This window comes from Caretta caretta, chromosome 4, assembly GCF_965140235.1.
Source record: "Caretta caretta isolate rCarCar2 chromosome 4, rCarCar1.hap1, whole genome shotgun sequence".
Taxonomy (NCBI): Eukaryota; Metazoa; Chordata; order Testudines; family Cheloniidae; genus Caretta; species Caretta caretta.
The window spans coordinates 71,078,064-71,090,213 of record NC_134209.1 but is presented as its reverse complement, the minus strand read 5'-3'; the positions used below and the strand labels follow the sequence as shown (position 1 = coordinate 71,090,213).

General features: G+C 41.8%; 1 protein-coding gene across 1 annotated transcript; it reads left to right on the top strand.

The window, feature by feature from the left end:
• Positions 1–2,967: 2,967 nt before the first annotated feature.
• Positions 2,968–11,897, top strand: FGA (fibrinogen alpha chain). The gene is made up of 6 exons (XM_048847098.2): positions 2,968–3,038; positions 4,534–4,662; positions 6,164–6,347; positions 7,455–7,600; positions 9,547–10,666; positions 11,049–11,897. The coding sequence occupies exons 1-6, from the start codon at positions 2,988–2,990 to the stop codon at positions 11,756–11,758; spliced, it is 2,340 nt and encodes a 779-aa protein (XP_048703055.1). The 5' UTR covers positions 2,968–2,987; the 3' UTR covers positions 11,759–11,897.
• The last annotated feature ends 253 nt before the right edge of the window (positions 11,898–12,150 follow it).

Genomic DNA, 12,150 nt, shown 5'->3' with positions numbered 1-12,150 from the left:
CACAGCATGGGGAGGAAGCGACCAGCCCTCTGTGGAGAAAGAAGTGGTTTGGGACTATTTAGAAAAGCTGGACGAGCACAAGTCATGGGGCCAGATGCGCTGCATCCGAGAGGGCTAAAGGAGTTGGCGGATGTGATTGCAGAGCCATTGGCAGTTATCTTTGAAAACTCATGGTGAATGGGGGAGGTCCCGGATGACTGGAAAAAGGCTAATGTAGTGCCTATCTTTAAAAAAGGGAAGAAGGAGGATCCTGGGAACTACAGGTCAGTCAGCCTCACCTCAGTACCTGGAAAAATCATGGAGCAGGTCCTCAAGGAATCAATTCTGAAGTACTTAGAGGAGAAGAAAGTGATCAGGAACAGTCAGCATGGATTCACCAAGGGCAAGTCATGTCTGACTAATCTAATTGCCTTCTATGATGAGATAACTGGCTCTGTGGATGAGGGGAAAGCAGTGGACATGTTGTTCCTTGACTTCAGCAAAGCTTTTGACACGGTCTCCAACAGCATTCTTGCCAGTAAGTTAAAGAAGTATGGGCTGGATGAATGTGACTATAAGGTGGATAGAAAGCTGGCTAGATTGTCGGGCTCAACGGGTTGTGATCAATGGCTTCATGTCTAGTTGGCAGCCGGTATCAAGTGGAGTGCCCCAAGGGTCGGTCCTCGGGCCAGTTTTGTTCAATATCTTCATTAATGATCTGGAGGATGGTGTGGATTGCACCCTCAGCAAGTTTGCAGATGACACTAAACTGGGAGGAGTGGCAGATACACTAGAGGGTAGGGATAGGATACAGAGAGCCCTAGACAAATTAGAAGATTGGGCCAAAAGAAATCTGATGAGGTTCAACAAGGACAAGTGCAGAGTCCTGCACTTAGGATGGAAGAATCCCATGCACCGCTACAGACTAGGGACCGAATGGTTAGGCAGCAGTTCTTCAGAAAAGGACCTAGGGGTTACAGTGGACGAGAAGCTGGATATGAGTCAACAGTGTGCCTTTGTTGCCATGAAGGCCAGTGGCATTTTGGGATGTATAAGTGTTGGATCATATTAAAGAAGTTCTGTATCAAAATCACAAATGAGTTTGATTCCCCATAGTTTAAATTCCAGGGTATTACTAATTAAGAGGTCTCTTGGTTTTTGGTACTGTTTCTCTCCCTCTATGTGTGAAACTTGCAAGCTGCTAATTGTGTTAGTACATTCTAAGACAGAGTCTGTTCTCAAAGCAATTCACAGAGAGAGAGAGACTCAAAGCAATACTCTAACAACAGAAACAGCACCCAGAGACTCCCCTCCCTTTTGTTGTATTAACAATTGTGATTAAAATAGAGATAGAGGATGTATGTGGATGGATGCTTGGTGTGGATAATAACTGAATGATCAGGGAGGTGCCAGCCTAAGAATCCAGTGTCCATCGGCTGAAGAAGGCATCAAGTGGAAATAACCAGAGGACACCTCCCTCCCCCCCCCCCCCCGAGGGCAGACTGGAATCCACCCAACAGCCTCAAGAATGGGAGAACCAAAGAACAAGATAACATCTTGGAGCCGTCAGGAATGTGCTATCTGCTGATTGATTCAGCAACAGCATGATGAAGCAATTCCCATAGACTGGCATAGGAAGAAATTCCTATAAAAATAGACTCTAAAAAGTGAGAACTTTGGGGTCTGATTCTGCAAACCAACTTCCAGGAGCATCAGATGAGCATCTGACAAGGCCCTGCTCCCTCCTCATGTCCAGGCCATCTGGCCAGTGGCTTGGCATGAGCATCTCTAAGGCTGGTAACTATGATAACAACTTTGCAGAACCTGTGTGTGTGTGTGTGTGTGTATGAATGAATGTGTGAATAAATATGAGATTGAATGGAATGTTATAGCTATAACTAACTGCTTACTATGTTTCTTTCTGTATTCACAATAAATGTGGTATTTTGCCTTTTTCCCTTTAATAAGATCCTGCTGGTTTTTATTTTATTGGTATAACGTAAGTAGGGGCATTGCCAGCAGATTGAGGAACGTGATCGTTCCCCTCTATTCGACATTGGTGAGGCCTCATCTGAAGTACTGTGTCCAGTTTTGGGCCCCACACTACAAGAAGGATGTGGAAAAATTGGAAAACGTCCAGTGGAGGGTAACAAAAATGATTAGGGGACTGGAACACATGACTTATGAGGAGAGGCTGAGGGAACTGGGATTGTTTAGTCTGCGGAAGAGAAGAATGAGGGGGGATTTGATAGCTGCTTTCAACTACCTGAAAGGGGGTTCCAAAGAGGGTGGATCTAGACTGTTCTCAGTGGTAGCAAATGACAGAACGAGGAGTAATGGTCTCAAGTTGCAGTGGGGGAGATTTAGGTTGGATATTAGGAAAAACTTTTTCACTAGGAGGGTGGTGAAACACTGGAATGTGTTACCTAGGGTTGTGGTGGAATCTCCTTCCTTAGAAGTTTTTAAGGTCAGGCTTGACAAAGCCCTGGCTGGGATAATTTAGTTGGGGATTGGTCCTGCTTTGAGCAGGGAGGTGGACTAGATGACCTCCTGAGGTCCCTTCCAACCCTGATATTCTATGATTCTAAGATTCTATGCAATTAGGGACAAATTTATGATTTTATGATTGCTTAATTATGCTATTTAAATACCAGATTTGCAGCATGAATATCTTCCAGTGGTTAAGTATTGTTGGCTATTTTACATACACCTTATTCCAAAATTTAGTTACCAGAAACTAAGCTGTAGACAATTTCTTTCCTGGAATATGGGTTCTACACCTCCCTGCTCCCTGCCCCCAGGCTGGCATTGCACAAATTTATCTAGAGCAAACAAACTCAGGAGCTTGTGCAAGAGGCCTCAGGTATCCAACTGGGGGCGTGCTGCATGCAACTCTTCAAACAGAAGAGAGCATAATGATTAATCTAAGCAGTTCAGGAAGGTTTAAAATGAAGCAAAAAGCAAGTGGAAGGTATCCTTTCTGTCAGACTCCTCCTCAGCCACTGAAGATGATACTGCTGAGGATCTTGTGCACATGGCTGTGCCTCAGCGTCGTCTGGGTATGTTTTCACTTTATTTGACTCTTTTGATATTTTGGCTTTCTCTTTTGCAAAAAGGGCATTTTATTGAATGAATATTCAGGTAACAAACTAAAACAAATGCTCTTTGGTTATGACATAGCTTGAAAAAGACACAGACACACACGCACACAAACCTACCCTAACCACTTCATTACTGGCCCTTCCCTCTTGAGTCTCTTCTGCATTTTACTGCCGATCCGGTTCCTCAAGAAACCCTGGAGATGAATTTTGCTGAAAGTACCTGGCAAAGCGAAGAAGATAAATCACCAATAATTAGTAGATTCAGAGGTGAGGCTGTAAGTCCTTAACCTATTCCATTGCACTTAGGTATAGAAGTCTCCAAGCTGTGCGGGATTTTAAATGTTATTAGCCAAATTCTATTCTCAGTTGCATCCTTGGATCCCAGTTGCCGTCAGTGGGATTCTCTGGGTATACATGAGACAGAATTTGGTCCCATCTTTGCTGTAGTACATAGGCACAGAATAAGAACATTGCCATTGATTTCAGAGGCAGCATTATCAGGCTGAAGGGGAGCTAAGGAGTAATATCTTTTTCAATAAGAAGAGTGGTAGCCTTAACTCCCAGCTATGCTAATTTAACCCTGTTGTTGGCTATTTTAAGATTCCGCCTATAATACTCTGGTAAATTCTTATATACACATTTCCTTATTATTCTTTTTGAAAGAAATGAAGAAGTCAGAGTGTGCGGGGGTGATCTGATCGAACAGAAAGGGTCAATTTGAAGCTATTACAATCTATCATGTATTTGTGTGTAAAGTCAATTTTTAAAAGCCCATGGAACATATTTAGGAACTTAATTTTTTTTTCTCATTAGATTAAAGATATGCATGGGCCAGATCCTCAGCTGGTGTAAATCAGCAGTAGTCTGTTGATGCCAACAACTTTATCCCAATTACACTAGCTGAGGAACTGGCTCTGGAAGCTAAGATCTTCCTCATCTCTGAGTTAATTTTTATTCTACTTTGATCATTTTTAATGTGGTCAAAGGAGCCCAGTGACACCTAGTATCTCCCAAAGACATCTGTACCGTCCGTTAGAGAAATAGAAATATTGCTGTGAGCACTTCCCTGAACAAAGATTAGTATGCATATTCAAAAATCCTTATGACATTTTGATTTAGAATTAGTTGGTGAACACGGACTTTTTCCTCTTTCAGGATTAAACAAAATCTTGGTATGTTTATTTCCACCCTCAAACACTGTATTATTATTATTTTCCTGTGCTTTTAAAGCTATGCCTTCCATTAAAGAGTTATAAACTTGTAGTTCACATACGATTTTGACCCCTTCTAATTAAAAACCACCAGAAATAATAAAGAGAGCTCACCACATAGCTTTTCTATGCCCAGCTGTAGTCTGAAGTGTAGACTCAGTGACTTCAGTTTTATTACTTCATTGTACTGCCGTCTGTGAAACTAATCTCATGTTTGCTTTTCCCCCTGGTCTGTATGGCAGGCAACAAATGAAGAAAGCACATTTTTGAAGGAGGGAGGAGGTGTGCGTGGCCCTAGGGTGATGGAGCATGGAAGCCAATCTGAGTGCAAAGAGGAAAAGAGCTGGCCTTTCTGTGCAGATGATGACTGGGTAAGAAAAGAGGAGGGAAGCAGAAAGCTCAGCTAATCACTGCTACTCAAATGGACCTTAGGTGCACTACACTTCCTTGGTGCCGTGAACTTTTTCTAAAGATATCTGAGATCCGACATGGTATATCTGTAATGCATCAGTTGTCACAGCTCTTTTACCTGATTTTCAGGGAAAACTGCTTCATGGGTCTGCAAAGTACTTGTAAGAGCATCAGAGTTATGTTCATAGTTACAGTCCCACCACCACACCACTAGAATCCACTATATCACCAATAGTTCATTCATTATTGTATCTTCAGAGCACCAGGATCCAGGCTCAGTGAGTGCTTCAGGGTTACCCTTTGCCATGTGCCAAGGGAATAGTGGCACAGAGCCTCCCACTTCCAAGAATTTTGCGTGGAGAGAGGGAAAAGGAGAAAAAGAGATAGAGCAGGGAGGGTGAGAAGATTACAGAGAAATTAAAAATGAGCCAGTGAAAGAGAGGGAGAAAGGAAAGGAAAAAAGAAATTGAAGTAAGTTTAGAGAAAGACAGAATCAGAAAAGTGCCTTAAAGAGAAAGAACAGATAAGAGTGGGAAATTTTCAAGAGTATTGATACCCAAAGACTAAAGGGGAGGAATATTTACTGGCAGGAAAGAAACATGGAAAGGAAGAACAAAAACAAGTTACTTTATAGAAAATCTGATGGCAAAATGTTCAGTAAAATATACACACTGTTTGATTGACTGGATGTGTGTTTGTATAAGCACTCAGTCATAAGGGGTCAGGTCCTACACCATCTGATGTCAATGGGAGTTTTGCCATTAACACCAATAAGAGCATGAGCATCATGTATAGTCATTGTTTCTTTGAAAATAGTAATTTGCACTCCTCTGAGTCCTCTCAATCTTAATCCTCCTCTGGACACTTGCCATTTGTACTTTGATGTGTTTCCAAATCTCCTTGGATTTGTAGGAACATTTCGCTTTCCTTAGGCAAACTTCTCTTATAGAGGGGCAAATTCTGCCACTTTTCCCCAGCTTGAATAATGAATTTAACCTCACAGCACCTCTGGGTTTTTTTTTTTTCATTATCCCCATTTTACAGATGGGGAACTGAGACTGAAGGCCTGATTACCCACTCCATCACAGCAATTTTACACTGGTTGAACGCCAGTGATTTTGATGGAATTATACCATTGTAAACCCGATGTAACAGGATGAAGAATCAGCCCCACACTAATTTTTCCAAGGTCACAGAGGAAATCTGTAGCAAAGCTAGGGCCTGAAAGTAGGCCTTTTGAGTCCCTGTCCAGAGTCTTAACCACAAGACCATTCCTCATCTACTGAAAATAATTGAACTAATAGTGCAATGAGTAGACTATGTAAGATAAATGAGGGAATGAGGCAGAATCTGGCCCTGAGCTCATTAGTGGGTTTCCAGGCTTGTACAAAACTTGGTAGTCATAATATTAAAGAAATGTGTATCATTAAGATATTTATCTTTCATTTTTGCTCATTTTAGGGTAGCAAATGTCCTTCAGGCTGCAGGATGCAAGGGTTGATTGATGAAACTGATAAAGATTTTCATCACAGAATACAAAGAATTAGGAACCTGTTGTTAGATAACGAAAACAAGTACAAACAATCTAATGTGTTAACTGTGGAAACAATTAACTTTCTGAAAGGAAATCTGGCCAGTGCCCAGGGTAAGTAGCAACATGCGCTGTTTTAAAATATACACCAGTGTTATGTTAACTTCTGCTAACAGCAGCCAGTTGAAAGCAGGTTTACTTTGTCCTTCTTATAAGATCACCATGACTTAACGATATTGGGCCTGACTCTTCCCTGGATTGCACCAGTTTTATGTTAGTGTAACTACATAGAAATGGAATAATACATCTTAAGGACCTATACTTTATGCCTTTCCTGCAGTTAATGAGATTTTTGGGTGTGCGAGAAATGCAGGATCAGGCCCTAAATCTATATCTGAAAGAAATATTTCAAAAGCAGGCCTGAGGGGAGAGATAGCAGCTGTTGGCTATGGCAGGTGCAGAATTAGAACTACAGTAGTATTCTACAGTAATGATCTTCAAACACAGCAATTTACATGGGGCTGAATCCTGTAATCCCTTTGAAAGAGAAACTCTCATTGATTTTTTAATGTTCCTTTACCATAGTTTTGAGACCATTGCTGAATCCCTGTAGAAGAGAATGCTTAATTATTTTTGAAAACATGGATGTTTCCTTTTCAGAATTATACTTTTGCAAGAAAAATATTTGTGCAAAAACAAGATATATTTGCATCTTGTATCTAATTTCACATATCTAAAATCTTCATGATTATAGTCCGTTTGTTTCAACCACATAAATCCATGTTTATTGCAATATTTTCTTTTTAAAAAACGGTAATTCTGTCCTTAAAAAGGAATCAAAATGTGCTTGTTTTCTTTCCAGCATAGCTGGACTAATGTTTCCAAAACACACTAGGTTCCTTTCCTGCACTATTTTGCACAACCAATTAATATTTAATTAAAATATATATACTACAATACTGCTTATTATCAAAAAGGCAGATCAAACATAATAATGACACTCTTAGCTAAAATAAAATCTTGTGCTAATTTCTACCTATCCAATATTATGAGATATATATATATATATATATATATATATATTTAAAATCCTAAATGGATCTTTTTCCATGTTAATTTGGATCCTTGTAAATGTATTGCTGATTTTTTTTTTTGTATCTGCTATTCTTGTGGGAGAAAGAAATCTCCCATGCAGCTGACAAGGACATTTTTCTGTTCCAGAGAGTGACAGTAAATATGGGCAAGTTTCAGAAGATCTGAGAAGGAGACTTGTGACATTAAAGCAGAAAGTTCTTGTCCAAGTAAACAGGATTAAATCACTGCAAAACAGTATCCGAGATCAGGTTGTAGAGATGAAGCGCTTGGAGGTAGGTGACTGTCACATACTTCTGTTATTTCCAAAGCACAACTACAAAAAACAGGAACTATCAGTCCTGACATCCAGAGAAATTCTGCAGCTGAAAAGAAAATGGACCAATAATCTCACAAGTTCTGTCTTCAAACCAAGCTTTGCCTATGTGAGACAGATGTCCCCTCAGACTCTGACAGGCTTGGTTTCTGCTAAGTGAGGCTCAGATCCTCCCATGTGAGATTCAGATGCCCCTGTGGCCTCAGCAGGCTTGTTGGCTCCCTCTGAGTTATTGTCTGTGTAGTTGTTCCTCTTGTGTTACTGGGAGAGCTTCTGCCTACTGCCCTCTCTCGGGCAGAAAACAAGAATAGTTAGTGCTGTGTTTCCCTACAACTGGCACTGATTTGCCTCAGTGAGTGATACTTCTCCTTCTCAAGGAGCTGCACGCAGTGACTGATGAAAGACTTGTGAGCAGCTAGAGTAGGAGGGAGCACCTATAAAGGTATCTAATTACTCTTCTGGGCTCTCACAGCTGGAGTATAGCCCATCTATATTTGTACTAAGAGCTTTGGCCTTTTGATGAGCTAGTTGCACTGATGACAACACAAGGTGGCTGTAAGGGAGCAGTAGGATAGGCTAAGGAGCAAAACCAAAATGATGGCCTGCCAAAAAATGTCCTGGATCACCAAGCAGTGCGAGCAACATCATTTTGAACCCTGATCCAGAGGCTAATTCTTCTTTTCATCAGTCCCTCCTTTGAACCAGTTATTCTCACTCACCATTGTACATACCAGTAGAGTTAGGGCCTTACCAAATTCACGGTCCATTTTGGTCAATTTCACAGTCATAGGATTTTTAAAATTGGAAATTTCATGATTTCAGCTATTTAAATCTGAAATGTCACGGTGTTGTAATCGTAGGGGTCCTGACCCAAAAAGGATTTGTGGGGAAGTCGCAAGGTTATTGTAGAGGGGATTGCGGTATTGCTACCGTTACTTCTGGGCTGCTGCTGGCGGCGGCTCTGCCTTCAGAGCTGGGCAGCTGGAAAGCAGCAGCTGCTGGCCGGGATCCCAGCTCTGAAGGCAGAGCCGCTGCCAGCAGCAGCCCAGAAGGAAGGATGGCGTGGTCTGGTATTGCCATCCTTCCTTCTGCACTGCTGCCTGCAGAGCTGGGCCCTCAGTTACCAACTGCTGCTCTCCAGCCGCCCATCTCTGCAGGCAGCAGCACAGAAGTAAGGGAGTGGAATGGTTTGGTATTGCCACCCTTACTTCTGCACTTTTACTGGCACAGCTCAGCCAACAGCCACTGCTCTCCAGCCACCCAGCTCTGAAGGCAGCGCAGAAGTAAGGGTGGCAATACCGCGACCCCCTCTGCAAAACTCTTTTGGGTCAGAACCCCCAATCTGAGAAATGCTGGTCTCCCCATGAAAACTGTATATTATTCGTTAAAAGCACACAAAAGACCAGATTTCATGGCAGAAGACCAGATTTCATGGTCTGTGACGTGTTTTTCATGGCTGTGAATTTGGTAGGGCTCTAAGTATAGGCATGTGATATTTTGACAGGTACTGTAAGTTCCCCTTCTCTACTAAGGGCCCAGTTCTGCCACTCTGCCTTGCTCTAAGTAGAACCTTACTCCAGGAGACTCCTACAGAAATCAGTGGGACCATACTATTCAGTGTGAATAAGAATGGCAAAAATTGGGCCCTTGCAGGAATGATTCTAGGGCTCCAGTACTGCCAATTATAAATGCTGTAACCTTCAGTGGAGCTTTGGTGCTTCAGATTTAGACTGTAATTTGGAGTAGCCCAAGTTCAATTGTAGGCTGGAGCACAGACAGTTGAATGAGAGGCAGTGGGCTCTAGTGTAACCACCAGAGTTCTCACTCTGGTAAAAAGAGAGAGTTGTTTAGAAGAGTCAGGGATCACCATCTAAACAAATGTATTTCTCTCTATCTCTTGTAAAGGTGGACATTGATATTAAGATACGTGCCTGCAAAGGATCCTGTGCTAAAAGTTTCAATTACCAGGTGGACACAGAGAGCTATGAAAACATCCAGAAGCAGCTCACTCAGGCCAGTTCAATCAATCTGCAGTCTGAACTTGAAACTAGTTCCTTGAAGGTGCTGAAAATGAGGCCACTGAAGGACTCTGCTGTTCCTGGGCATTATAAAACTCTGCACCTGCCAGAAACCCAAGAGCTCAACATTCTTGAGAATATTAAACAGGTTGTGATGACTCTAGAACGGCCAGAAGGAGAGGCACAAGGCTCCTCAGTAGAGATCTCACATGTTTCAGTAGGATCAGGTGTAGGTGGAGGACCACAAGATGGCAAAATAGTGACTTCTGCTCATGAAAAGGAATCTGTTGGTTTGGGAGAAAGACCTAGTTCCTCTGTAATCCACCTTACATGTACCAGAACTATTACCAAAAAAATTATCACTGGTCCTGGTGGCCCTAGAGAAGAGATTGTTGAAACAATGACTTCACCTGATGGTTCTGACTGCTCCCATTTTCAAGATTTAGGGAGGGAAGACGTAGCAGGGCATGGGGGCACCTTGAATGTCAGAGTGACCTCTCAGGGTGAGAGTGGGGACTTGCCTAACTTTGATAGCTTACTCCACAGCTTTGAAAAAAAAATTTCCCCAGGGTTTGGGTCCACTGGTAGCAAATTACATACCACCTACACAAGCTCTAGTGGCACTGACCATGGAACTGGACATTTTAGCAGTGGTGGAACTGCTACTCACACTACAAGTTTTGGAGGGTCGGAGAGTTTCACAGATCTACGGGAGGGGGAAGAGGATATCTTTGATCATCACTTTGACCCATCTAGATTCCCTTCCAGCAACGTTCAGAGTGGCAGTTCGACTCATTCCAAGACAATAGTGTCCAGCAGCAGTAGCAGCTCCACTAGTTTCAACAAGGGTGGCTCCACTTTTGAAACCAAATCGCTAAAGAGCCGAGCAGTGACTGAGGAGTTAGGTGGGTTGCAACACGATGACAGTGGAGAGGATACCCCAGACTTTCGGGCACGCAGCTTGAGAACAGGAGGAGAGAAGCTTGGGACAAGCTACACTGGGACAGGTATCCATCCACATGACTGAAAATAGATCCTGCGGTAGCAGAGCCAGATTCAGTCCACAATCAAACTGACATACTGGTTACACTGCAATCCATTTAATTTGATTATACAATACAAGCAATGTGTCTGTTTGTTGCCATTTAGGATAGGTAGAGACAAAATTTTATATCAATAATTGGAAGCTAAATGAATTGCACAGAGAATGTTATCTGCAATTTAAATTGCATGTAAACTCTATTTTTTAATGTTGCATGGCACATTTCCCAATGTAGACCAAAATATGGTTAGCAAGTTCCCCTCAACATTATTACTGTTTGGATTTCCATAAGCCTAGGTAAAGTTTTACTGATAACTTCTGTCAACCAGATCAACTTTTTTTTTTAGACTGTGATGATATCCGCCAGAAACACACTTCTGGTGCCAAAAATGGCATTTTCAGAATCAAGCCAGCAGGATCCGATAAAGTTTTTTCAGTTTATTGCGACCAAGAGACCACTTTGGGAGGATGGCTTTTGATCCAACAGAGATTGGATGGATCAGTGAATTTTAACCGGACCTGGCAAGACTACAAGAAAGGTTTCGGCAGCATGGATGACAAAGGGAAAGGAGAGTTCTGGCTGGGCAATGAAAATATCCACTTACTGACCCAGAAGGACACTGTCCTTCGAGTCGAATTAGAGGACTGGGCTGGCAATGAAGCTTATGCGGAATATAATATACATGTAGGTTCTGAGTCAGAAGGCTATGTCCTCAGTGTCTCTGCTTATGAGGGGACAGCTGGGGATGCACTGATCATAGGCTCAGTGGAGGAAGGTAGTGAATACACAGCACATGATAACATGAAATTCAGCACCTTTGACAGGGACAGTGACCAATGGGAGGAGAACTGTGCTGAAGTGTATGGAGGGGGATGGTGGTACAACAACTGTCAAGCTGCTAATCTCAATGGCATTTACTACCGAGGAGGCCAGTATGACCCAAGGAACAATGTTCCTTATGAGATTGAAAATGGAGTGGTCTGGATACCATTTAAAGCTTCGGACTATTCTCTCAAAGTTGTTAGAATGAAAATCAGGCCCATAGAAACCCAGTAGCAAACCACAGTAAGACAGGTTATTTTATTTTTGTTTAATATACCTCAAAATACATGGTGTGTCTTTACCCAATCAAACTGAAGGCAACTAGATACATTTATGCTTTTAAAAAAATAAACATTGTTTAATTGTAAAAGTATTTCTTCTGTCTTCTTATTCACAACCAATACAGCTTGCAAAAAAATGTCAAGTTTTATAAATCTTTATAAAGGATAATAAAACTATGATATTATAGTAAGGACAGCTATTACAGGATTTCACGAACCATATATTTCTGATGGGGAAAGTGTTTCTCTGCTGAATTTTGTTAAGTATTTTCACAAATTAAGCAAATACAGACACTTAAGATGATAAAGTCAAATAATGATTATAGCTTGCTGGTCTCTTCTACT

Coding starts and splice junctions, on each gene's coding strand:
- FGA (XM_048847098.2), top strand. CDS start 2,988: ATGATACTGCTGAGGATCTTGTGCACATGGCTGTGCCTCAGCGTCGTC. Junction 3,039..4,533: donor TGTGCCTCAGCGTCGTCTGG/GTATGTTTTCAC, acceptor TCTGTATGGCAG/GCAACAAATGAAGAAAGCAC. Junction 4,663..6,163: donor TCTGTGCAGATGATGACTGG/GTAAGAAAAGAG, acceptor TGCTCATTTTAG/GGTAGCAAATGTCCTTCAGG.